Consider the following 27,983-nt stretch of genomic DNA (forward strand, 5'->3'; position numbering starts at 1 on the left):
TTTGTGTTAATGAAACTGTACCAACCATTGCTCATGTAAAAAAAAAAGCCTCTGTAGGTGCATTTGACTTGACTCCCCTCACTTGCACATTCACTTTTATACAGTGTAAATCTAGGGTTATAGACAAATGCTGTATAACTCTGAGATATCAATGCTAACAGCATTAGTTCCACACTTCTGTGATGTATTTTGGAGTGAATTGGAACAATTCAATGAGTATAATGTAATTCTAATTTATTCATTATTATTATTATTATCAGCCATGACCATGCTCTGCTCTTCCAGCTGGGTTTCCCTCATCATTGGTAGCCTTCCAGCCAAATGGAGGACTTTGGAGGGCTGTTGGACTGGTACACTGTGTTATCAGCGGTGAGCTGACCAGGAGCTTTCCTTGAGTTGAACCTGTTTGTGGCTCATCTTGATCAGTCGCTGCTGTTGCAGATGTCTCTCTCTCTCTCTCTCTCTCTCTGGAACTCTAAAGACAGCCGTGCCTTGATAAGAATCGCAGTAATGGCTCAGATGTTGGCTGTGCTTTACAAGAGTGTCTACACTCTGAAAGAAAAGGTATGTGAGAATACTTTACATAAAAAAACAATTGTTCTTTTTTATTTACTGTAGCGTAAAAAGTACACAGAAGACCTGTCGAAATACCGTTTTCACAGGAGAAAAATTACTGTAGGCAATAACCTTAAAGACCATGGCAACTGCCTGCAGATTTGATGTATAATTTGACCGATTAATTTAAAAAAAATTGACAAACACAAAAGTGATTTTAGAATCCTCGAGAGTTTTTTATTTTTCTCCATTTAGTTTTTTCATGGTTTGTTGATATGATGTTGATATATACTTATTAATAAAATCAAATTGAATAGAACAATTGCAAGTGATTGCATGGTATTACTATTGTATTATAACAAAAGGACCAGATCCACTTTGAAAAGCACTGAATAACAATAAATAAATAAATGGATCTTCTTGAAGCACTAAAAAAAGCAATCATTTTAAATTGTGATAATATTCAACAATACAACTGTTTTTACTGTGTTTTTGGTCAAATAAATGCACCCTTGGTGAGCAGAAGAGACCTCTTAGAAAAAAACATTAATAATCTTACAGACTCCAAACTATTAAAAAGAGATTAATTTGCACTCCATTTCCCCAATTTTTTTTTTTTTTTGCATATTTATTTATTTTAGTTCTGAATAAGCTTTTTACATAAGGGAGTAACAAATTACCATTGCATTTGGTGGGGCCTATTTTGTATATTTAAAAGTTTAAATACATAAGAGCCACAACAGAAAAATGTGTAGCTATTTTTCAAACCCGAATCAGCTCCAGTAACTACGTGTTGCCAGAACATTTTATATTCATATACTTTGATTTAAAAAAAAAAAAACATAATAATACTTTTGGAGGGCTGTCCATTCCTTCAATTTCTATTTCAGTCAGATTTCAGAAGGTTTTCGTCCCGACAAACAGCAGTAGTGACTGAACACAGACACGTGCTCGAGAACGGAAGTGTGACCTCACAGTGTATGACGCCATCTGCTGGACAACACAGTGACAAGAAAACAGCATCACGTGCTCAAATGGAAATGATTTTTAGATGAGCGGCAGTGCATTACAATTCTTTCCGTCACGTGCATTGCAGATAAAATCACAGAGACAGTATCAAGTCACATTATCTGATAGACATAACTCTCTTTAAAGTGCTCAATAGAACACAACAGAAGATATTCTGAAGAATGTCGGTAACCTAATAGCTGCTGGTAGCATTGACTTCCACTGTATCGAGAGAAGAAAAATGCAATGTTACCAACATTCTTCAAAATATCTTTGGTTTGGTTTGAGTAAATGACGACAGAATTGTTATTTTTTTTGGGTGCACTATCCCTGTAACCGAGGCAAAATGCGTTTGTTTACCTCAAAACAATGTCACAAATTCAGCCTGCATTTTAAACAAACGTTTAAATAATGCAACGTTTCACTGTTAAATAGCTTACAGTTTAATAATGAGCACTGCATGAGAGACTCTTTTCATCTGATATTTGTAGAATTGATTTTTTAATGTAGAGGCTGTATTCTGATTGTTTGATTTTATTGAATATGTGTACTCTGGGGGCGGATGTTTCGTGTTTGACCATTCAGAAGAATCATAGCTGAGCAATATCTGCATCTGAACATCTGAAACGAGCCAGAACATCAAGTTCTGTCATTTATGTTTAGATATTCAAACACACAGCACTTTCACACAGGTTAACGGCATTGAGACAAAGTGGTGGACATTGAGAGGGACAGTGGTATTCCAGCTGGCCCGTGTTGATTGTCCATCTAATGATCCCCGCTCCCCGTCCTCTCCATGTTTTTGTTTCTCGCTGATGACTTGGGCAATACCATCAAACATAGAGGCTTGGTCATCCATCTTCCTGCTCTTTCCTCCTACGCATAAGGATTTTGTGTGATGGGGGTTCACTGATCCCTATGGAAAAAAACAACTGGAGCTTCTCACCCAGAAATATGATTGTATGCTTATATCTGCTTTGAATATGTTAAAACTATATATATAGTATATTACATTAGCTCAATTTAACGTGAGACAAATAATATATGTACTGCTTCATTTCCTAATTGTTAATTACAGACCGTTCCTTGTTGTCTGGCAGTGGATTAAACAGTGATTTAGTTGCTGTATCTTCTCAAGCTCTGGGCTTGTAAGCGTTTCATTGTGGTTCTGAAGCATCAGCCAAAATCTTGTGAAACCTTTTGTGTAATGTTCTGCCTAAACAAACTGCACTTACTATAAAAGAGAAACTCAGAAAATGAAGATCTGTTCCTAAAAATGCAGGTGAGTGAATCAAGTAAACAGATTGGAATAACTTTAACTTCAAGAATTAAGGCTTTTTTCAATTATATCAATTCTTAAAAGTTTAACCCTCCCCAGCCTTGACTATTAAAGATGTCTAAAGGAAGGGAATGAGACACATAAAGGTCTTTAAAGCTCTCTAGGTTTACATCGAATGTATCAAAAACTGATGAAAACTGAAAAGTAAGACGGTGTTGTTGTAAACACAAAACGTTCCATTTCTGTAAAGAAAACTTTTAGCTCCAGCACCCGTTCTGCGGGTGCTCAGGACCCCATCACTAGAGGGTCAGCTGTTTGGGACGCCATGCCTTTTAAGAGTAACATGCTTGAACCAAACCCTCCCGACTCTGGCCCAATCTGCTGGCCTCCCCAAATCTCACTCATTACCATACCAGCGGCAATTGTGAGGGTGTTTGGAGGTGGGAACAAGTGCATTATCCAGTTTTTGGTTGGTTTCTGAATGAATAGAAAAGCATGAACCTCCTCTTAGAGATGTAGAGGACTACGTCTGTTTGGGCGAACAGCAGAAGAAAGCCGTGAAGACCCCGGACAAGAGAAAAGCTGAAAAGCTGAAAAGCAAACACACGTTCAGCAGAAAGCAGCCGTCTAGAACGGTAAGTGTTGAAGTGTGTAATGTTTTAATGAGAATTACGACTTAGAGAAAAGTATTTTTTATTTTTCCTAAAAGATACGTGTTCAAAAGTTTGGGGTCGGCACAATTTTTATTCATTTTTTTAAACGAATGGCTCATTTTATTCCGCTAGAATGATTAAAAGGTGATTTATAACATTACAGTATATTTCTATTTCTAATAGAAGCTGTTCAGAAGAATCCTAAAAAATATATACATTGTGGTTTCTTTAAAAAATATTAAGCTGCACAACTGTTTTCAACATTGATAATAATAATAAATGTTTTTTGATTTGCAAATCAGCACATTAGAATGATTTCTGAAGGATCATGTGACACTGAAGACTGGAGAGGAATTATGCTGAAAATTCAGCTTTGCATCACAGGAAAAACATATTAATAAATAATATTTCACAATTTTAATGTTTTTTTTTTTTTTCTTTCTGCAAAATCTGACCAACTTCGAACACTTTGGTTGTTTTCATATTTGAGAAAATTAATTGTTTTTTTGTGAATAAAACAACTGACTGTGTAAATGAACAGTTATCAAAACTTCACATGAATTTCTCTGACTAGATAAAATAAGTAAAAAAGATTCAGATGGAAGTGTGCATAGGTCTAAAGGGGTGATTTATCAAAAACCGCATTTAACAGAGGCGTGTTGTGTTATAAAAAAGGAATAATGAGTTTTGGAGAAATCACAGAGTGACGTTTGATTAATCGTCGTGTGCAGGGGTCAACAAACCCCCACGCATCACCAAAGCCAGCGCAAACCAAATGGGCTGTGAACCCATCCCAACATGGCGCTGCGTGGGCGTGCGAGGCACCGAGGGCATGAGAGGGGTACCAAACACCCCGCCGAAATAATCTACCATCTGCTATGAAGAATTCACTTTGTTAAAAAATATATCATTTAACATTTAACATAATTATCGGTTTGATATTGGATGAAATGCTAATGGTTAATGGTTCATTTTTTTCCCCTCACACATTATCATTAGCAGTTTTATCAGTTATTTTATTCATTTCAGTATCATTTGTGTTCATATTTGCGCTATAACTTGTCTTGTGAGTTATATAAGTACTGTGTCTTCCACAGCTGCAATTAACTACTTCTGGTGAATAGCGGCGCTGACACAATGGCAAGACATTTTTGTGTCTGTAGGCGTAAGACAAAGGACGCAAACATTTGTGCTGCCCCCAACAAATTTTTAGAATGAATAGATGTTTGGCTTTTGTGAGGAAAATCAATGCTATTCATTAAACAAGACACCTGAACTCACCAATCACTGAGCTGTCCTAAATGCGCTTCACAGATATACAGTTTATATTCTGAACTGGAAGGCAACAGATTGTCGGTGACAGTGAATGACTGCTGGAGATGCAGTAGAGCTGATGTGGACAGGACACGATATCATAAATAGATAGATAGATAGATCTATGATCTATTAAATAAGATCTGTGTGCTGTGTCGTGAGTGCTGTGTGAATGGGATCAGGGCTGGGGAGAAGTAAAGCAGATCTATTCAGAGACGACGACGGAGAAGGGGCTGGTCCATAGAGTGGGTGGCTAGGAGTTAGGCCTCAACGCTCTGTTGCTCATGCTGCTGTGGATGAAAATAGAAGATGGTGGCAGAAAAACAAAAAGTGACGAGAGATGATGAAGAGCCGAGGACGGCCTTACACGTGTTAGTCATATTAACTGAGAACATACGAGAATAAGACCTTACTGTACAGGGCTATGTATTAAATATTGTATGCTAAACGTAGTATTTCAAACCAAATTAAAACTTGTAGTATGCAGTTAGATGATATATTTTATGAAACAGCTTCTAAAACTACTTTGAGATGCTGTGAAAGTCTAAAATATAATGTAAAAACAGGGTATTCATTTAATTATTTAGTTTTTACTGATGTTTTACCTGTGTTTTGAATTTTACACTTCACAGCAATGTGTTTTATTGTTAACAGAAATGTCTGTAAAATAAATGCATAATGTTTAAAGTCTATTTTCAGTAATCAAGATGTTTACTCGCAATGATCTTGTTACCGAGGAAAAGAAAAAGTTCTGTAGCTTGTATTAATAAATATGTTCCCTTAGCTCTCTAGAAACTAGAATAACTTTCCAACACATTCAAATATCACTTTCCTGAATTTAGTTTTATTACGGTTCCTCTGTGGGACGTCAGCTCGTCGTGGCTCGTTATTTTCCGTGTCTAGTTTCCCGGATGCCTCCCATATAAGTCGAAAAGGGGCGTGTTTGCGATTAACGGATGATGTCCATTTATGGAATGCGCGCTAACCGGAATTCCTGATGACATACACCAAAAGTTACTAAAAATGAAAAACATCTAATTGTTTTCATGGACCACAAATCTATTTCGGATATAATAGCAATATATGCGCAACAACCCAATCACAACAAATTAAAAATTAAGCAGAGTTAGAAATGTAAAAAAAAGAAGAAAAAAAAAAGAAAAGCCCACCCTGTTTTTTTTTTTGTCCGGTTCTGTCCTTGTATGGTCAGTGACGTCATGGGCAACTGACAGGCTCTTCTTAAACGCATACTCCGAGATAAAGTTTGACTTGTAGCAGCACATATGAAGGGAGCTGATGAGCTCTAACAGACCGAAGCGCGGTTATGAAGACAGCACTGAAGTGAACATATTTGCAGCACATCAGCTAGATCCGAAAAGCTTTGAGAACAACTAAATACAATTCAGCTCCTTAAAAAAAAAAAAAACACCCGAGGATCAAAATGCCAGCGACAGCTAGTACTAACGCGTCGCTACATGATCTGATGCGCTGTCTGCCACACAGCTGCTCTCTGGATGAGACCCCCACATCAGGCTTCTGTCCCGTGGATGTGGGGGTCTGTTCTGCTTCTGAACACTTCAGTGAGGCGTCGGGAGGTAAGAAAATACAAGGATGCTTATAATAAATAATAATAAAAGTAACAGCTATTCACGAGAGCTGTATATTAGTAACCATACGTTTTTGAGTAAAAAAAAAGAAATTGAATTATAATAATTTAGCTTCAATCAAATACACATCATAATGGTATGCCAGGCAAGAGAGCCTGAACTCTTGTTATCTCGTTGTCTGTGCTTTTAGTACGGTTTAATAATTTATTCATTAGAATTGCTGTTGTCCAAATCAAGTTTTTTTTCCAGTTACACTACTTGATCATTGTTTTTAACAATTGCCTGTGTTTATGTTTCACTGTGTGTATATTGCGATGAAAAGTTTATAGTCTGTCTTATGTCGGGGCATGTTGTCACAAAAGCTGAACGTGTGCTCACTGAACTGTATTTTTCAACTGTGGAAATATTCATTAGACTACTTTTAGTAGCCAACGCGTGTCCACACACAGACTGACTCTCTGAACATTTTAAAAACAAACTCACATGGAGTAAAAATATTCCGACAGATTTTAAATAGGCTATTTATATCTCCTCTACAGTTCATTTAGAGGAAGGACATCCAGTATTCGACTAAAAACAGTTTAAACTTGGTCCAACCAGAATACCGAGAGATAGGCTACCCGCATATATATTTTGCCACCTACATACTATCTTTTGAAAACAAATAACTTACTATATTTTCATAGACATCACATGCCGAATGCGCGATTTGCTGGAAATGCACGCTTCACCTAAAGCAATAAGAAAGACTTGCTCAATAGAAATGTCTTGTTTTTACTCGACAGGTGGCTTGAGCACCGACAGCTTCGGGACGGAGAAACGGGGTCTTGATCTGACAAAGTTCTCTCCACACAGTGCGTCCATCGCCTACACAGGCACAATCTCCATCGAGGCTCAAGGAAGCTGGAATCAGGAGGGAATAATCAACTTTGTCAGTGCAGGAGTGCAGGACAGGCCAGCTTCCCCGGGATCATTCTCCACGGGCTCCCCCTCGGCCCCCACAGACCTCCCTCCAGACTGCTCCAAAACAGGCATGGAGCATATGTACACAGGCCCACCCCATTACACCTGCAGCGCCGATGGTTACCAGGACCCCTCAGCTTACCTATCGACCACCACGTGCCCCCTAACATACGCCACCCCGTCCTACCCAACCCCAAAGCCATCTATAGACGGGACGCTCTTCTCCATCGTTCCGGACTATGGGGGGTTCTATCAGACCAGCAGCAGCCAAAGGGACAACATGGCTGTGTTTCAGGACATCAAGCCATTCTCGTGCTCTTTTGACTCCATCAGAGTCCCGCCGCCTCTGACTCCCTTGAACACCATTAGAAATTTTACTCTGGCTTGTCCGGTAGACGGGCCGAGGCCGCCTGTAGACTGCGCCCATCCGCAGAATGTCCCACTCAGGCCAATACTGCGGCCACGGAAGTACCCGAACCGACCGTGCAAGACGCCGGTCCACGAGCGGCCGTACCCCTGTCCCGCGGAGGGATGCGACCGGAGGTTTTCGCGCTCGGACGAGCTGACGCGCCACGTGCGCATCCACACCGGCCACAAGCCGTTCCAGTGCCGCATCTGCATGCGCAGCTTCAGCCGGAGCGACCACCTCACGACGCACATACGCACACACACCGGAGAGAAGCCCTTCTCCTGCGACTTCTGCGGGAGGAAGTTCGCCAGGAGCGACGAGCGACGGAGGCACACCAAAATCCACCAGAGACAGAAAGATAAAAGAGCGTCTGAGCCTCCTCCTAGCTCGAGTACTGGGTAACACTTTAACAAGCTCTGACTGCTGGGTCAGTCCATGACCCATTTATCCCTGGAACTATGTGAAGGCACAGATATAGGAAGGCAGCTTATGATTTAAGTGTTGAATGTTTTTTGTTGTAGTCACAGAATATTTCACGTGCATTGTGCAAACTGCAGTTCTTCTGTAGTGTTTACAGTGAGTCTTTTTATTGCCATTATTACTGTCATGTGTTTGAATAAACTGATAATGACCACAAGGTGTATTTTTGAGAATCAATGGAAGGGAAATTAAATGCTGTGTGGGATTACAAGGTTATAACACTAGAGGTCGCGCTTTGACAAACTATTGATCGCGGCTCAAGGTTGCAAGAACAACACATTGGCGTTCAAAAAAGTAATAAAATGTTTACTTTTAATCAGCAAGGACGCATTAAATTTACAGTGAAGACATTATGTTACAAGATATTTGGATTTCAAATAAATGCTGTTCTTTTGGACTTACATTCATGAAAAAATTAGGCTACAAAATATTAAATAATACAACTTTTTTCAACATGTTAGAATAATCTCTAAAGAATCACGTGACAACGAAGATTAAGTATACTTCAGCTTTGCCATCACAGGAATAAATAACATTTTAAAATATGTAAAAACGGAAAACCATTATTTAATAATGTAACAATATTTCACAATATTGTTTTTACTGTATTTTATTTAAAAAAAACTGCCTTGCTGAGCATAAAATACCTTTTAACTGTTGTGGACGTCGGCTGTAACATGCTTCTAACTCTAAAAAGTATTTTAAGAAATCAACAAGACCCTTTTCCATTGCATCTTTTATTAGCAGAAATCTGAGGATAAACAACTTTAATTTCTTAAGTAAAATTCACATATTCTTCATATTTCAATCGTCTTAATTTTTTCCATCTTTTTTTTAATCATTATTTACATGTCATCATTAATAAGTGCTTTATTGTAATAATTAACAGAAGTGTTAAAAAAAGTATCCAGTGTTACGTAGGCCAATTCATCAAGATTGTTGCTAAACATTTCAGTGTTCTGATAACTAAATGCATTATTAACACAATATAGCAGTGGAAACAAGATGAGCAGATTCCTGCTCTGATAGACCACTGTGAAGCCTTTGTTAAAGCAAATCTCACATCTGCTGCCAATACTTAAATATTTATCACATTCTAAACAAATCCAATCCAGGCAAAAGAGAAAGAACAGAGACTAGTTCTTTTGTCAAACCTGTACGCAAAATCAGGACACAGTCTGCATGCAACACATTGGAAATGTATGCATGCATGTTAAAAAAAGAAAAATAATAATAGCCAAAAGACAATTAAAAGTTAAAGACAGCAGCTGTGGATTAGTGTCTAGGTATTTCAAATAAACCACTGTACTCTTGATAAGGAAGCCAGTCTGACATGTAAGGACATGAACAAGGAATCTCTTGGTTCACGTAAGGCTGTGATGAAAATACCCTTCAAATGGACACTTCAGGCCCTGGGTAAGGTTCCCCTCCACACCAGAATTCACTCGGCTGTGGGATTTCCATCAGCCACAGGTCACCCTGTTCCTGGGCTTCACTCTTTCTATCCGAAGCCTCTGAATGAGCATGCAAAACTTTATAATAATGGCAGTCTCTCCCTTCGTCCGGATCATATGGCGGTGATAAGATGTCCAGGAAAGCCGTGGGTCCGTCAACAGCGTCTATCTGGTGGATATTGTCCTTTTGGGGTGAAAGCACACACGGGCCGTTCTCCTCCGTGTATTCCCCGACCGACCTGAGCACTGCGGGCCGAAGAGAGCTGCTCTGGAAGGGCACGAGCGGAGGGCTGAAGTGCGCGCCGCTGGCACCGTCTCGAGGTTTATCCAACCTGTCGAAACAGCTGATCCGCACCTTGCCGTAAATCACTTTCAGCATGCCATGCATTCCCGGATGATCGTGCAGCGGTATGGAAGCGCCCGTTTTTAATAAAAACACCCCCATGCTGAACGTGTCGGTCTCGTAGATGTGCATGTATGTGACGGGAGGCGCCACGCGCTGAGACGGCACCGGGGCGCTCGCGCTGGTCCGGGGTGCGATCCTCAAGTCCGCCGCTCTGACCTCCGCCATGAGGCTCTTCAGCTTGCTCAGATTCTCCAAAAACACTTTACCGTGTTCTCCGACAGCCGAAGGGTTTCGGAATGTGGTGAGGGCCTGTCTGGCGATCTTCTGGACCGTGGAAGTCATGCTGTCTCGTGGCATCATAACGCGAGAGTCTAGACAGGGTCAACTTCACATTCAACCTCGCGCCACTTTTTTACGCACCTTGCTCCTTGTGCGATATCGAGTACAGGTTGTATTTCAAAGATTATTTCTTATTTAGGCCATCAAAATCGACACTACGTGTTAAAGCGTAAGCTGTGCCTTAGGAATACCGTTAGGATCAAGTCACTCCTGTCCATGACTTCTCCATATACAGGCATCCCATTCACACGTACGCAATGTCAACACTGTTATACGTCATGTGGAGAATTATGGGAAATGTAGTTTTTCCACATTATTGTGACACTTAAATGGTGCTCCAAATCGAATGGTTCTAGATTTCGGGGTTTAATGTCTATAAAATTTAGCCAAACTCGTCTGTCACGCCTTAAAAGATCGTAAAAGATCTTCACAAAGTTCATATACGGACGCTGCGCGAGATATTACACGTAAACCGGTGACTACAATTCCCATAACATTTGCTTTACAAGGGGCAACGACTCCAGACAATACTCACGCTCAGAAAAGCTGACCACAAAACTTTATTTGGACATATAACGTTATAAATATAATTGCAATAAACACAAAATATCAAACCAAGCTACATTTCTGACAGATTTCAGAAAAAAAAGCCCTATATAAATGCCAAAAGTAATGGAACAGATATAGTTACAAAAAGTGTTTCGACACTTTTGGTCATCAAGCATTAATAGTTGACGTGATGAAAAGCGCTGACATCTGTGTGAGGGGAATGGACTCAAGGCCATAGCCAGACATGAGGTCATTTTTCATGATCAAAAGTAAGATTTGTTCTCTGAATGTCTAATCTGCTGTTTAAAACTCCTCAGGTGAGTGTCTGCATGTGCAATTAAGTTGAGACAGCACCAGTGGCGTAGCGCAAACTGCGTTGGCCCACCCGCAAGAGTGGAGGCGGGGCCCCTCACCGCATAATTAGATGGGGGATTCACCTTTTCATTCAAAATCGTGAATTAGTACTGTGGAATTTAATAGTATGTAATTATTTCGTATTTATTTATTAAGAACTTTTCACAAAAAAAGAATAAAAGAAACACCAACAATAAAACAGCAATTACATTAACTTGTTAAAATGCAAGGGAGCACATGACGTCAAAATATTTATTCTATCTGCACTATACAACAAAGATTCATGACGTTTAACATTCAATAAAGGTAATATATATTACCTTTAAAATCCTCCAAAGTGGCCCTTTCTCCTAGCATTTTTTTGCGCAAAGTCCTTAACAATGTCTATTATGTCCATCTGACGCGCGTGCTGGCTTTCAATGCTGAGTATCGCAGGTTCAGAAAGTCTGTCCTGGCTCATTGTGCTTCTCATGCAGGTTTTTATTAGTTTTAGTTTAGAAAAAGATCTCTCGCCACTTGCCACTGTGACGGGGACGGTTAAAAAAGCTTCAGAGCTGTAACCACATCCGTGACACTTGGTAGAATAGATGTAACGTTATGCTTCAGAATCTAACTCCTGAGTAACGTTACCCGTGCTCGCTCTCGCAGCTCCTTCCCGCTGATTTGGAAGAAATATGGATGAAATTTTCGGTAGTTTTGCATTGAATTGCTCTTTTCGGTGTTGGTTAGTCCGTTTTTGAGCTCCGCTGACATATTTTCTTTTACTCATTTTGCGCTCATAAGCTTCACTCTCTAAACAGTTGCGGAAATTCTTAATCGTGATTGGATAACAAGGACAACAGATATGGTCATAATCGCCAAACACGGTAGGCTGCAATTACTACCAAAATAAAAGTCCTATACGTTCACGTTATAAAAACGCTTTAATTATTTATTCGAGTCAATTTTTTGCCCTGCGGGCCCGTCCGCTACGCCACTGGACAGCACTGGTTATTAATGAAAACTAACAGTAATATGTATTGTTGCATGAATAATAAACACCTGATAAATTCATCCACCTTTAACCTATAGTAAAGTACTAACAAATTTTGATGCAATAAATATGGTATGATTTTAACAATGCTCATCCCTCTGAAACAGAGAAAACATCTTTCACAAACATCTACAAGCCTGTCTCTTTTAACGTGTTCAGTGTATATAATGAGTTGTATTTGTAGGGGTTAATATAGCACAATTCTTAACCCCTCCCTAGACCTCATTAGTTTTCAAACCCTGGTTACAGCCACCAATGGACTTGATATTAACAAGTTTTACCTACAATTTTGCCGTCTCCTGTGAAAAATTCTCAGAATCGCAAAAGAGTGTTGTTCTGAGACTTTGGCAACAAGGTGAGAACGTACGTGCATGAGCGCACAAGAGAGAGAGAGAGAGAGTGTGAGAGAGAGAGAGAGAGAGACATGATGAGAGTGAATAAATGACATTTTAATGACGTACCACTTACAAAGGGAGACCTACTGTATTCACATAAATTTGAAAAAAATGTACCACTTAAGTCTATTATGCATAAATAACTCTCTACTACTAAAGGAAATGTGACAGCAGAAGGTGAGCTGTTTTTTCCAATCCATATTGACACAGTTTAATCAGCTGTTACATAATTCAGTGTTACATGAATCAGATTCACCATTATGAGCAAGAAATGACTGAAATGATCGACTATGGTAGAAAATGATTGTAGACTGTTGGCATGCTGGCTGTTGCCCAGCAAATATGACTCACGAACATGTTTGCATGACATTGTGGACATTGCATGACGTGTGGACAGTTTAGTCATCTATGGCCATGGTGTTTCTCCTGCATACTTTGTCTAATCATTTGTTGGCATACACATAAAAACAGAGCAACTATAAACAGCTAAAGCTATGTAACCGGACGCAACACTCCCGCCTACTCCAGACATCTGAGCATGGAAAGCCACACACACACTGTGTGTGTGAATCACAATATGAAAACAGCTCTAATGACATAATAATGATGTTCTACCACGTCATATGAATTCACACCAGACATTAGTAAATGCATAAACTCTCCGGTCCTCATTATGCTGTGACATGTATGACTGAACAACACTTTTAGTTACGCAAACAAGTGTGCTTTCTAATAATATTGGTCTGCGTATTCACTCTTTCTGTCTCCTCCATATAAAGCGGCATGTAAACTTTCTTCACAGCCAACTCAAACAAACAGAGGCCTCACTGTCAGAAGTTTATTGGCTTTGCAGTGAAATTTTAGCAGAAATGAGCTGTGATTCCCAACGAGGAGTACATGACCCCAGCAAGCTGCCGAACTTAGAAGTATTTAAAAAGCATTTTTGTCAAAATTATGAAACTATAAAAAAAAATTATGCTTATTAGATAATATTACTTTTTATTTTAAGAAAGGATGCATTAGAGCCATTAGTGGCAGTAATTCCCAAAATTTCCCAAAGCAAACTCCCTTCAACATAATGAATAAAAAATAGGGAAAGCAATATTTAAGGACATTATGAAGACAGAGATCTTTAAGCTACTGAATACAGGTCGTATTAAACACAAGAACACATCCTGCATTTATGACTAGGCCCAAATGGTCATGAATGGCCTCCGTTAGACAAAAACCTTCTGAAAAATGTAAATCGGAGAGGTCATGACCTCAGCATTCGAAATATAATGAGTGACGTCAGTCCAAGCCTTAGAGACTGTAGCCATTAGAGCCCTTAATACGCTCGCAAAGACGACAGTGAGAGCGAACCAATCAGAACGGCTCCCAAGCGATCCTTTGATCTTCAAGAAGACTACGCAGAAAAGAAACATGTTAACATGCACCACTTCCGCTCAAGACGGACTCATTTTCACTCTTTGGTCTCTGTTCCTGGATGATAGCTTTGTTTAATGTGGCAGAGAGGTCTTCGCCCTTCGACCATAGATCTATGCCGTCTGGTTAATGTGTGTTTCCTTTCTGGAGGTTTATTTTCCCTGAAACACAGCCAAACTCTCTGAGCATTAGCCCCCAAAGCTCTCCTGCTCTACAAATCTCTGAAGCATAGGAAGCGAGGAATAGTTCACACCAAAATGACAGTTTTATTTACATCATTTTACATCCAAATTATTTTCTTTCTTCCAGTAAATAAATAAATAATAATAAATAGTACGTTAGATATTATTTGTTATTACAATACTATATTTACTTCATACAGTACTTCAAAGTGAAAATAGTTTCAAATGCTTTTATTTTGCTTTTTTTGTCATTTATGGAGCTTTACAGCATTTGTTCTCATTCAGTTACATTGGAACAGAGCAGCTCGAACATTCTTTTAAACGTCTAATTTTGTGTTCCATGGAAGAAAAAAATCATACAGCTTTGCCATGACATGACATTTTTTTTTTTTAATTTTTCAATTTACAGTGGCTGGTTTAGTTTAAAGGACAAGACAAAATGTGACAAATAAAAATAACCAGGGTTATTATTAGGAAAAAAGTTCATCCAGGATTCTAGTTACTTCTTCAATTGAGTATGACACAGATCTTTGAGATCTGCAGCTGGAGGCATATAATATGTATTATACTATAGAATTATTTACAAAGAAAAAGTATTTTCTGATCATTTTCAAAGAAAATGCTGCTAACAGTAGCTCTGTAAACATTCCCAAACATTCATGTCCTAAAATACCTAAGGATTTCTCTTCATCTTCCAAAGTTTGTCAGAAAATCCACATTTTTAAATGTCACATAAGATGAGAGTGCTGGTGTTTGCGAATCCCAGATCTCTTCAGTTTTAACAGGCTGCATCTAGGGTGGTCCCACAAACTCGAAGTTGAATTTGCTGTATAAAACTAATCAAATACTCACAAGTGCACTCTGAGCTGTTCCCAGAGATCCCAAAATCGCATTTACATAAACAGCAAAATCAATGATACCATCTAGTGTTCATCCTCTGCACTGCAGTATTAAATAAGAAGTGAGCAAGATAAAGATGAAATCTCATTTTTCAGGAGAAATAAAAGTCTGGGACTGAGTATGAATTAAAAATTAATATATACATTTAGAGCAATGTATGGAAAAAAACACAGTAAAACCAGGTTTTAATAATGCTGCAGTAGCCACAAGAAATGGAAAACAGGCATAGCATTAACAAATCAATCTTTAATGATCAATTCTAATCTCATTTCTATTATTCGGGATATCACGTACAGCAGCAAGTATCGAGTGAGACTTCAGATCTCACATATTACAAGTGTAATACAGACGTCAATGTTTCAAGAGAAAGGCACAAACATTAAGATAATTCAATATTTTAAACAAAATCAACATGGCACAACATTAAACATTAGCTCAAATTATACGTATTATTATCAAGAAACACCAAACAATAGAACAAAAAACATTAAAGCAATTTAGCTTTGTTCAACTTCTGATTGTCACAACTATAATGGCACAGCTAGGGTCCAACCTAACTCACAGACCTCTGTGCAGAACTCAATATAGTGAAATTCAAACCTGATACCGACATCAAATATGTCAAGTATTGAAATATAGTAGATTAGAAACTAATTGCCTGTCCAAAAAACAAAGTTGATTCTTAAAAATGATGGTGTGAACCAGTGTTATGGACACTGTGATACTCATAATTAAATATATTATCTATAATGCAGATAAGTGAGAAAATAAAACATAAGTATAAATAAATAAAGCCACATGTGAATTAGGTTGAGATCTACTTGATCTTGTTCGACCCTCTGATGTCCTCCAAATTTCTTCCGTACAGTACCATTTCTTTTCCCCCCATTATGAAAATATTGCCACATATTGCACAAGCCACTGGATAAAGCATTACAGCATGCTCACTCACTATAAAATACTGATGGATGTGAACTAACTCATGCTCACACGGCACTACAGAACTTTAGATCTCCTTCTAAGTAAACACAACATAAACTAGTGACACAGAAACACGAAGGAACCACAAAAGACTAAATCAGATTCGAATCAGTCAGAACTGAGCACACAATGGAGTGGATGCCACCACTGAACAAAACAGCACAAAAAGAGTTTAAACACCAATTAGAACTAGTCGTTTTTATACTTTCGTCCTCTGAACTCAAAATCCAAGTGCCATTTGTTTATTTATTTTTTTAAATCTAAAAAGGTAAAAGTTTAAAACATAAACCAAGAGATCATATTTAGCTAGTCACATGCAACTTGAAGAATAATATGGGGAAATGTCTGATTTTAAACTGAACAGAACAAGTAGCCTGAGCTGAAATGCTAGCAAATGCCCTCCTTTAGCGTATTTCCCGCCAAAACTGACAGGGTTCATATCAAGACTAAGGTGTGGTGGATGAGATCTACCCTGCATCTGACAAATTGTATACTAGTATTTACAAAACATTTATTTTGTATACTGTGAAGTTGAAGTGATGTGAAGTCCAATTCAAATTAAGGTTCTACACTAGTGTGCATGCAGTGGTCCTCGAGAGAGAACGAAATAGTAATTGTGTGCACGTTTTAGTACATCGAGGGAACAAATTAGTAAATCGTGCGGACAATTTATTAATTTTTTCTTGCATGACATGTGCAGGGCTCTGTAGATTGTTTATTTTCATCTAAAATGAAATGGTATAAACATTACTGAATGTTAATTGTGTTAGTCGTAATTAATAATAGTAATAACAATTTCAAGGGAATAATCGACAAGTATGATTTTGGTCATAATCGTGCAGCCTTAATGAGGGTATCGTCCATAAAACCAACAGACTGGAGGAACAGTGCAGTGCGTTTGTGCTGCATTATTACTAGATTGTAGTGGCCAATAAAAAACGCATCTTAAACACGCAGAATAACTTTGAACGATTAATTGCCGCTTTGAATGATTACATAATTGTGGCATCCGTAACTGTAATCACAATTAGAAATTTGATTAATTGTGCAGCCCTAACCCTCATCATACATAAAATTATACTTCAAATGTTATACTGCATGTTAGTATTTTTTTACATTAAAGGGAACATCAGATGAAATTTTGACTCTGGCCTGTCTGCCAGTTCAGAAAAGCTGAAAAGAAAACATGCAGCCAGTTCATTATAGCCATCTGAGTTTGAAACTGCGTCGTCCAGCGAGCTGTCTCAATTTGCAGCTGTTTTCTATGTAGATAGTAGGGCTGCAACAAACAATTATTCTGATAGTCGATTAATCTAACGATTGTTAGAACGATTCATCGACCAATCGTCAATTATTTTGCTGATTAGTCAATAGAATTTGATTGATTATTCAGCTCTTGCAATTAGTTAAAATACTGTTTTACATAACAAATAAATAAACGATAGTCTAATCACTTCAGCTTTGGGAAATAATATTTAATTACAATTATTATAGAATTAATTTATACAAATAAATACATTTGACACAAAATGAGATGACAGAGAAACCTTCTTATGTACTGTAATGAATTAAGCTTCGTAATCTTCGGGAAGAAGGAGGCGGGAACCGGCGGACAATCAAACAACATTTTAATAATTTAAAATAAACACAAAACAGCGCACCAGCCCCTCACAGACGACTGGTGCGCACAAATAAAATGAAACCAAAACACAACTAAAAGCCCAGGCCTGGTCCTCTCTCGTCCTTCACTGTCGTCGCTCCAGTTTTATATCCTTCCATCTCCTCCGTGGGCCTCGAGACCGGTGGGTCGAACAGGTGTAGCTCATCTCCAATCACTCCACCGGCCTCGCTCCCATGTCCCTCGGCGCCGCCCCACTTGTCACATGTACCATTTAATTACTATATGAAAATTAACTTTTGACTAGAGTAATCTCTGTTAAAATACTTTACTGGGTTATGATATTCAATAAGCTTTGATCTCTGCAAACCAGACTATCACATTAATCAAATATTAAATAATAATGTTGTGGCGAGTGGGGCGGGGCCGAGGGACGTGGGAACAAGGAGAGAGGCCGGCAATGATTGGGCAAATCAGTGACACCTGCGACCCACTGCCGGTCTCGAGTCCCACGTAGGAGATGGAAGGATATAAAACTGGAGCGACGACAGTGAAGGACGAGAGAGGACCAGGCCTGGGCTTTTAGTTGTGTTTTGGTTTTATTTTGTGCGCATCAGTCGTCCGTGAGGGGCTGGTGCGCTGTTTTGTGTTTATTTTGTGATTATTAAAGTTTCAGTTGATTGTCCGCCGGTTCCCGCCTCCTTCTTCCGGATGAATATTAAGGTTTTAATTCATTACAAATGTTTAATGCCGTAAAGCTGCTTGATTTAAGGTATTGCATAAAAATACTATAGACGTGACGTGAATGCTTTACTGAGCTCATGCAAACATCCACATCGGTGTAATAAGATGCATTTTTAACTGCTGCTTTCACACTGCTGTGATTGTTTTTTTTGTTGTTGTTGTTTATTTGGTTATTGAGAGGAAAGCGCGCGTAATATATTTCCATATCCAAACGCCATTCGGTTCGGCTCGGGTGCGTTTCTCTCCATAGACAGTAAAAGAAATGGACACAGCGACCCCATTGGCTTCAACGGAGGCAAGTGAAGTCAATTAGAAGAATGCACTTCCTGCGGGTCGAGCGTACTGCGCAGACTCAAACTGAGCTTGATGTCACGTGAGCAACCTGTAAGTCTTCTAACCGCTGTGCCAAGAGAAATCTGAATCACCACCGAATCTTGCAGAGAAGGCGAGCGTGAACAGGAGCAAATTTTGGCAAGTATTCTGATTAATTATCTCCCTTGACTTTATGCCTCCAAGTCCACCCGATAGCCTCATATAGAGTAAAAGATTGTCTGCGAGCTTCTCCTCCTGTCCATACGGTAATTTCTCTACTGTGCGACAGAGAGTCGCTGGTTATGACACAATCGTTAGCCTATTGTTTACAAAAACGGCTTCTATGGGGCCAAAACGTAAGATACAAGGTAATGGAGCCTTTTATACATTTTTTGTGTTTCTTTAGAAATAATTAGTGGACAAACGGAGTCTTTAAACGCCTCAGATGTAAAGTTATTCGCTGTCAAAGTGACGCCAAAATGAATGGGAGTCAATGGAATGCTAACAGCAGGTGGGGGTCCGCTAGCCAATGGCGGCGCCCAGGGGTGCTTAAAAAAATATGAAACCCCTCCCCCGTTTCTCTCACAGTAAAAGGTTTTTACTGTGAGAGAAAGCGCTGTCTCTTCTTCTCTTGAATTGCATCGAGGAGGCTTGAATTACAGTCTTGCGCTACAGCGCCACACTGGTCAAACTGTATTATTGCAGGCTCTAAATTAGGTCAAATTAAAATCAAACGACTACTCGACAACAAAAAAATTTCGATAATGTCGACTAATCGTTTCAGCCCTAGTAGATAGCTAGCTATTTGAATAAGACCACCTCTGATATACAGACATAGTCACGTGTCTTATGTAGAAACGCCCCATGGAAGAGGGGGTGGAGTAAGCAGTAGCTCATTATCATTTAAAGAGGCATGCACTGAAATGGTTTGCCGTGTACAGACCTGTTTTTGACCAGAAGGGTGTTGTTTTACACAACCACTGAAGAATCTTAACCTAAGTATGCTACGGACATGACCCTAAAGAATCATACCAACTTGTGGCAAATGGGCATCCGATGTTCCCTTTAATGGTAGTATACTGCTATTGTCTGAATTGTTTCGCAGATTTCCCAAAAATGAGAATAAGTGCTACTGCTCCAGTTGTAAAGAGCTGAGAATGAACTGCCTGGGAATTCAAATGTTCTATTTTTTCATGCTTTTTGGTGTCTGTGACAACTGATTCCACAAAAATGAATTTAGATTTTCCTTTAGCTTGTAAAAAGAACAGTACAGTTAGAACAGTCAGAATCTTAACATTCTTTTAATATGGAAAATTCGTTTGATTTCTGTGCTAGGTGCCATTTAAGTTTAGTTAATACTGTAATTGTAATTACTTAACGCGGTAGGCTTACCCAAAAATTCTCAAAATTAAAACATTTTGATACCAAATCCTTTACTCACTCTCGTGATCTCAAAATATCTTCAGATGACACTAGGGAGAGTAAAAGATGACTGAATGATTTTTGGGTAAACTATCTCTTTAAATTAAAGTGCATTCCTAAAGAACATGAGTGCTATTGCTCCAACTGTACAGAATAGCAAAAAGGATCTATTATCAAAGTTCTTGGCAATGAATTTTAGAACACTTAACGACATCTATACATGTTCCAATAGCTGCATGTTTTAAAACAAAACAGAACTTTCTTCTCTGTTAAAATTGCCTTTTTCTCTCCTTCTAATGAGGCTGGCAGGGAAAAGTAAATTCATCCCTTTAAAATGTAGCACCACTATTTAAAATACACAACTGCACTTTCAAAAAAAGACTAAATGATTTTGATATTTGCTACATACTTTTCCTTCTGGCTGAAAAGCTTAAAGTGGGGTTTGTTTTAACATCATCCTGATTTTAGATAATATAACTACATTCAAAACAACAAGCATGTAACATTACGAACTAAAGCTTCACTTCATGTAAGCAACCTGTAATGACAGCTTTTCTATTTGAATTAAAGGGCAGCTCCACCATGTGTTTTTTCTCCAGCCAATCTTATCATTTAAATATGTCACAGATGGACCATAATCCCATTCAAGAATCAACTAAGTGTCAAATAACTAATCTGCCATCCGCAGTCAGACATCGCTGTTGTTTCTTGGGCTTTTGTAAAACTCATATTTACATACAGTGGGGTCCAAATGTCTGCCACTAATTAAATGATTCTAACAATAATTTTCAAGTCTCTTTTTCTGTTTCTAGTGCAATTCATTTAACACGAATATCAGTAATTGATAACCTGATGAAAAAACAAAACAAACAAACAAAAAGAAAACATACCCAAAAAAACCTTTGAACCCCACTGTATAATTGTTAATATACTTAACACATTTCAGTAATATTTTAAACAGTGTTATTTGCATGTACATTCATTGCTAAGCTCCGCCTCTGTCCCTAAACCTCGTACCCATCTGACCTCCTCTGCTGGGACCAGCTGTCGTAACCCAGTCTCCCAGAAGAACCTTTAGACGGTCCCCATCCAGACTGACCAAGTAACTGCTGCTCTTCATCCTGCTCGAGATGGTCTCCTGATGACCTGATGTCAAAGAACAGCGAAACAGGCTAATTATCATCACTCACCACACATACTTCTATTCATTTTTACACACATCAAGACTAAATGGAAAAGAAGGGTAATTATTTATGGCAGTGCAACATGATCCTCTGCTGTCTTGAATCTAGGATCTCATGAATTACTTAAGAGGGGACAACCTGTCTACTACAAGCCAAATGACTGCCCTGAGTCAAGTAAGGACATGATTTATATTGAAGTACTCTGAAAATGTCCTGCTGATTGTTCATTATACGAAACTAGAGGTTAAATGGTTAAATAGATTACCCATTATTGGGGTACTGCTATTTTTTTTCTAAAAAGTAAAACCAATAATACAATACCTGCTTTCTGTTATTCTATGTGGACCAAGCTCTGACGACAGAGGCACCTGAAATAATGACAAATTAGAGAAATGCAGAGGACTGATATATTTCTGAAATAGAAGTTAATTATCGCAATCCGGGAAAACTGTACAAGTGGGTCGTATCAGGTGATTCATTATTGAATTTGCCTTTTTATATCAATACATGGGACAATGAGTTGATGCTTGTTCTCATTTAAAAATACACTGAAAATGCAATTCATAAAAAAAATGCGTGTGAAAATACCTTTTAATTTTATGGAATATAAGTCGTTCTATCATTTTTGGAAGGCTTAAAGTGAAAAACGGTGTTGTAACTGTTTGGAGAATGTAAAAAAAGAAAAAGAAAAGACAGAAACTCTTGAAATATTAGCATGGTCTTGTTTATTATTATTAATTTTAATTTTAAATTATTATAAAATGTCAATAAGTTTATATATATATCTATATATGTGTATATATATATATATATATATATATATATATATATATATATATATATATATATATATATATGTATGTATATATATATCTCAGATATGACCTTTTTATGAAAATGCATTTTGTTTAGGTTAAATGGAGGAACCTAAAGAAAACTTCATATTCAAGACTATCTGAAATTAATTATATATTAAAAAGTAAATTAAATATTTTATATTATAAATATTAAATATAATAAATAAATTGAGGGGGTTGCTTGAAAACCATTTTTTTTTAAATATAGATAATATAGATAATAATTTAAATATAGATAATATAGATAGGTGTTTAAATAAAAGTCATGACATACATATTTTAATTTTATAAGGAAATTTTGTTGACATACAGAGTGAAGCGTGCAATAATGCCTGTGCGGGACGCTCTGATAATACTCCAGTAGTCTCTCAGCCAGGGAAATCCTCTGCAAGAGGCTCTCGATGAACCGTCGCAAACGAACCTTCCCACACATCTCATGCTGCGCTGCCGCTTCCAGAAACCTCTGGATGGTAATAACCTCCCTGCAATATAATAAAATGTAGTTAGCAAAGAACTGCTTTACGAGGCATTTTTTAATTCATATTTTCCCCCTGACATTCATAAAAGTTTCCTTCAGTTTCTTGAGGAAAACCAATGTAAAAATTAGCAGCAGGGCTGAGAAATTTCTCCATTTCATCTTAATACACTCACCCTCATGATGTTCCAACCCTGTAGCTTTAAAGAGGTCTAAATTACCTTGATCATTTGATATAAGAGTTAATTGTACAACCCGAATTCCGGAAAAGTTGGGACGTTTTTTAAATTTTAATAAAATGAAAACTAAAAGACTTTCAAATCACATGAGCCAATATTTTATTCACAATAGAACATAGATAACATAGCAAATGTTTAAACTGAGAAAGTTTACAATTTTATGCACAAAATGAGCTCATTTCAATTTTGATTTCTGCTACAGGTCTCAAAATAGTTGGGACGGGGCATGTTTACCATGGTGTAGCATCTCCTTTTCTTTTCAAAACAGTTTGAAGACGTCTGGGCATTGAGGCTATGAGTTGCTGGAGTTATGCTGTTGGAATTTGGTCCCATTCTTGCCTTATATAGATTTCCAGCTGCTGAAGAGTTCGTGGTCGTCTTTGACGTATTTTTCGTTTAATGATGCGCCAAATGTTCTCTATAGGTGAAAGATCTGGACTGCAGGCAGGCCAGGTTAGCACCCGGACTCTTCTACGACGAAGCCATGCTGTTGTTATAGCTGCAGTATGTGGTTTGACATTGTCCTGCTGAAATAAACAAGGCCTTCCCTGAAATAGACGTTGTTTGGAGGGAAGCATATGTTGCTCTAAAACCTTTATATACCTTTCAGCATTCACAGAGCCTTCCAAAACATGCAAGCTGCCCATACTGTATGCACTTATGCACCCCCATACCATCAGAGATGCTGGCTTTTGAACTGAACGCTGATAACATGCTGGAAGGTCTCCCTCCTCTTTAGCCCGGAGGACACGGCGTCCGTGATTTTCAACAAGAATGTCAAATTTGGACTCGTCTGACCATAAAACACTATTCCACTTTGAAATAGTCCATTTTAAATGAGCCTTGGCCCACAGGACACGACGGCGCTTCTGGACCATGTTCACATATGGCTTCCTTTTTGCATGATAGAGCTTTAGTTGGCATCTGCTGATGGCACGGCGGATTGTGTTTACCGACAGTGGTTTCTGAAAGTATTCCTGGGCCCATTTAGTAATGTCATTGACACAATCATGCCGATGAGTGATGCAGTGTCGTCTGAGAGCTCGAAGACCATGGGCATCCAATAAAGGTCTCCGGCCTGGTCCCTTACGCACAGAGATTTCTCCAGTTTCTCTGAATCTTTTGATGATGTTATGCACTGTAGATGATGAGATTTGCAAAGCCTTTACAATTTGACGTTGAGGAACATTGTTTTTAAAGTTTTCCACAATTTTTTTACGCAGTCTTTCACAGATTGGAGAGCCTCTGCCCATCTTTACTTCTGAGAGACTCTGCTTCTCTAAGACAAAGCTTTTATAGCTAATCATGTTACAGACCTGATATCAATTAACTTAATTAATCACTAGATGTTCTCCCAGCTGAATCTTTTCAAAACTGCTTGCTTTTTTAGCCATTTGTTGCCCCCGTGCCAACTTTTTTGAGACCTGTAGCAGGCATTAAATTTTAAATGAGCTAATTAAGTGGATAAAAGTGTAAAATTTCTCAGTTTAAACATTTGCTACGTTATCTATGTTCTATTGTGAATAAAATATTGGCTCATGTGATTTGAAATTCCTTTAGTTTTCATTTTATTAAAATTTAAAAAACGTCCCAACTTTTCCGGAATTCGGGTTGTACTATAAAAAACATGCAGTATGTTTTAGAACTCAAAACTTTCTTGTTTAGTCTAAAACAGCTTATATTGAAGCCAGTCTGTCAAAATGACAGCTTGTGGAATGTGACACTTTATGATGTAATAGTGTGCCTAAAATAGTGTGCCTCCGCAGAAGAAGATCAGAACGCCTGCTTCTACATCACTGTCTGTTTAGCCCCGCCCACCGATTCACACATGTAGTAGGTAAATAACAAGAGAGGCAAAGTGAAGGTCTACACGGAAAACGAATGATAAAGATGCTCAGAAGACAACGTGGTGTGGTGCCACGTCAATAAGAGTTTGGTCACTATTGCTTTGTCTGTCATTACAGATCATTTGAGATATATTTAAGTGTTTTTAACCTAAATCACAGCAGCGCTCATCTGTGGAGGATGCAGGCTGTCAAACACATACAACAGTTAGCCAATCAGTAAGCTTTATAGGGTTAATAGATCACCCAAAACATATTCAAAGCTGAAATGATATTAAAATCTTTCACTCACTGTTCTCTCCTCTCCAACTCGTGCTCTGAGACGCTGAGCTGTTGCCTCATTGTGGCGATCACCATAACGGCGGCGTCTACCTGTCTGCTGAGCGCCCGCTCTCGCTCCAGCACTTCCTGTTTCTCCTGGGCCAGGTGATGCGAGTGAGCCCGCTCACACAGGATAGCTGTGTCTGTCTGTGCCAGCTCTGAGCTCAGCCGCAGCAGACGTCGCTCCATGCTGCTATTGGCTGTCCTCATCATCCCCTCCAGCCTCTTCTCGACTGACTCCACAGGAGCCGAGAGGGGTCCGGCTCCAGCCGATGCGTCCCCAACGCTGAAGCTCCTCACTGGGGGCGGGAGTTTTTGCACTGCGGGCTGCTGCGATGGAGTTTGGTCCAGGCCGAGTAAGTGCTTGTGCTCTCCTCTCGCAGCTGAGTTAGTATTTGTGCCGGCATCACAAACTTTATGCATGCTGGAATTGGAGACTTTGCAGCCGTCCATGCACGGTGTGTCAGGAAGATCCCTGGTGGACAGGAGGCTGATGTCATATTTAGTGTGGAACGGGTGGCTGTATTCTAGGTGAGCTCTGAGAGAAGAGAGACTGTGGAATCGTTCATGCTCTCCACATCGCGGGCAGCGGAAAGGAAGTTGAGGAGGGGCTCCGGCTCCACACGCCTGACCGTTCTTCACAAACAGCGCTGTGTTGCGTGTGCACACTTTCTGCTGCATGACACCTAACAACAAAAAATATTACATATTTAGCACCCCAGTTCTTAGATATAAACATAATGTACAGTAAAGATGCCCAAACCAGGGCCAATGGGTCAAAGTTGATGACATTTGATCTGACCCACCATAACACATGAGGGGGGGGGGGGGGGGGGGGGGTCAAGGGGAAAACATTTAAGCACAACCTCATTTCTTATTTGTATTTTTATTTTTTTTTGCATTGAAATATAGAGAATATAAATTAATTTTTTAAATGACAATTTTAATATATTAAAGGAAATATTTGGGACTGAGTTTGGCCCTCAATCAAGTTTGAATTTTTCGAAGGAAAAACTACGAGCAACCATAAACCTCTGCAACCATAAGTCTATGCTAGTGAATACAAACATCAGGCAAAATTATTAATAAGTCTATAATTGTTATTTTTAGTGTTTAGATGCATTTTAGTGCTGATGAAAATGTCTGCTTGACTGATTCAGAGAAGTCAATGCACAATGTTTGCATATAATCCAAATATTTGTAGTGATTTTAGAGTAATTTTTTTAAATCGTATTGCCAATGCACAATATTTGTATATAACACAAATATTTATAGTTATTTTTGAGTCTTTCTATCTATTTAATCATTCTTTTTTGAACATTAAACATGAACTGTTCTCAGGACAGGTATTTTTGATGAATGTCAGGATGGGTGAAGCTGGTCGATGGTTATCTGGTTAGCATAGACCCGGTATCCCCTGTGTGTAGATGTTGTAACTACATGAATCTGGATGAAAAAAAAATACTATTTAACATTAGCTTTCAATTCACAAATAAATTATTAAGATCCTATGGTCAGTAGAGAGACATTAATGTCTTATTCTGCTACTCTGTGTGAACACATCTCTTGGGATATTTTATCAGAAACTTGTAATCCAAGCATTTTTCTTGTAGCATATACTTTAAGGTATGTGGTTCAATAGAAATTGAGTTAAAAATGTACCTAAGATGGTTAAAATTCAATGGAATATATATGTGACAACTTAGCCCGGACAGTATCAATATTATATCGGCCACCCTACGCGCTCTAGAGATAACGGCACGGGCTATCAAAGCCCAATTTGGTCGACAACTAGTCTGCAAACTTCGCTGACTAACTGCCATCCAGCAAGCTTTTCACGAGGCCTAACAAAAGACACAATGTGTGAATGAATATATATTACTGAAACACAAAACGACAGTATACTGATGGTGACAGAAAACTGACATAAATACTCAAGACTTGTCACGACCATAGACTGTATAAAACACGCCTAGGCTGCGTGCTATATATTCATTCAGAACAGAAAAAGACCATTTCCATCCACTGAAAACAACGAATCACGACTGTTTGATTATTTTCACCATTAAATTTGAGCACATCCGCTGCTTAACGTTAAGTAGGTTAATGTAAAGCTCTGGCAAATCACATTCATGCACCTCGGTGGTGAGATCCGATGCATTTGTTTTAATGGTTTATGCTACTTAAGCCTACATCAAATGACGTTCATGTCATCTCATGTTTAAATGACCCATCATTTCCTATATACCTTAAAAAACTACCATAGAGACATTAATGCAAATCTTCTTATGCAAGCAGGAGATCTAACGTTACTCGCCAGAGTATGAAATCAGACAGGTAACGTTAGCCAGGTGACATTCATGCAACCGTACCTTAATGAACGAGCTCCAGTGGGACTGTGTATCGTAACCTTTAATTAAACTGTTAATCCTTCGGATTATCTGTTGCTTGATATTTCTGTCCCTCTCTGACTGAGATTACAGTACGACATCTAGGTGTATGAAGTCATCTGCTACTAACGACGTTGGCAAGATTGAATGTGACAGCAGCGACAGAGGTGGCATTGATTTATTTTCATATGATGCCGTTTTCGTGTGCGAAATGCTTTAAAAATATCATCGCCTTACGTGTTAAATTACAATCGATCTATAAACATGCAAGAAGCCTCTGACTGAAAAGATTCGGTCAGAACATTTGAGGATTCATTAGAATGCAGTGCGGCAGACCATCAGTTTAAACTA

General features: G+C 38.6%; 3 protein-coding genes across 4 annotated transcripts; 1 reads left to right on the top strand and 2 right to left on the bottom strand.

The window, feature by feature from the left end:
• Positions 1–246: 246 nt before the first annotated feature.
• LOC132111772 (protein ZNF365-like) lies at positions 247–27,958 on the bottom strand. 2 transcript variants are annotated; one of them, XM_059519363.1, is made up of 6 exons: positions 27,615–27,958; positions 25,214–25,928; positions 22,674–22,845; positions 21,828–21,874; positions 21,349–21,468; positions 247–552 (listed from the first exon to the last, which is right to left on the bottom strand). In XM_059519363.1, exons 2-6 carry the CDS (start codon positions 25,921–25,923, stop codon positions 546–548), a joined length of 1,056 nt encoding a protein of 351 aa, XP_059375346.1. In that variant the 5' UTR covers positions 25,924–25,928; positions 27,615–27,958; the 3' UTR covers positions 247–545. The 2 variants fall into 2 exon arrangements, with proteins under 2 accessions (XP_059375346.1, XP_059375345.1); XM_059519362.1 differs by lacking the exon at positions 247–552 and having other exon boundaries at positions 21,229–21,468.
• LOC132112123 (early growth response protein 2b-like) lies at positions 6,074–8,425 on the top strand. The gene is made up of 2 exons (XM_059519706.1): positions 6,074–6,404; positions 7,202–8,425. Exons 1-2 carry the CDS (start codon positions 6,251–6,253, stop codon positions 8,188–8,190), a joined length of 1,143 nt encoding a protein of 380 aa, XP_059375689.1. The 5' UTR covers positions 6,074–6,250; the 3' UTR covers positions 8,191–8,425.
• On the bottom strand, positions 8,914–10,661 carry LOC132111770 (2-aminoethanethiol dioxygenase-like). Its single transcript, XM_059519358.1, has one exon. The coding sequence runs from the start codon at positions 10,426–10,428 to the stop codon at positions 9,661–9,663; it is 768 nt and encodes a 255-aa protein (XP_059375341.1). The 5' UTR covers positions 10,429–10,661; the 3' UTR covers positions 8,914–9,660.
• Positions 27,959–27,983: the final 25 nt, after the last annotated feature.

Source organism: Carassius carassius, chromosome 31, assembly GCF_963082965.1.
Source record: "Carassius carassius chromosome 31, fCarCar2.1, whole genome shotgun sequence".
Classification (NCBI taxonomy): Eukaryota; Metazoa; Chordata; class Actinopteri; order Cypriniformes; family Cyprinidae; genus Carassius; species Carassius carassius.

Excerpts from the sequence above, each read along its gene's own strand:
- LOC132111772 (XM_059519362.1), bottom strand. The coding sequence starts at position 25,923 with ATGCAGCAGAAAGTGTGCACACGCAACACAGCGCTGTTTGTGAAGAAC. Across the intron at positions 21,875-22,673 it reads ATTATTGCACGCTTCACTCT|GTGCCTCTGTCGTCAGAGCT; the intron begins GTATGTCAACAA and ends TCATTATTTCAG. Across the intron at positions 21,469-21,827 it reads CATAGAATAACAGAAAGCAG|GTCATCAGGAGACCATCTCG; the intron begins GTATTGTATTAT and ends CTTTGACATCAG.
- LOC132112123 (XM_059519706.1), top strand. The coding sequence starts at position 6,251 with ATGCCAGCGACAGCTAGTACTAACGCGTCGCTACATGATCTGATGCGC. Across the intron at positions 6,405-7,201 it reads CTTCAGTGAGGCGTCGGGAG|GTGGCTTGAGCACCGACAGC; the intron begins GTAAGAAAATAC and ends TTTACTCGACAG.
- LOC132111770 (XM_059519358.1), bottom strand. The coding sequence starts at position 10,428 with ATGATGCCACGAGACAGCATGACTTCCACGGTCCAGAAGATCGCCAGA.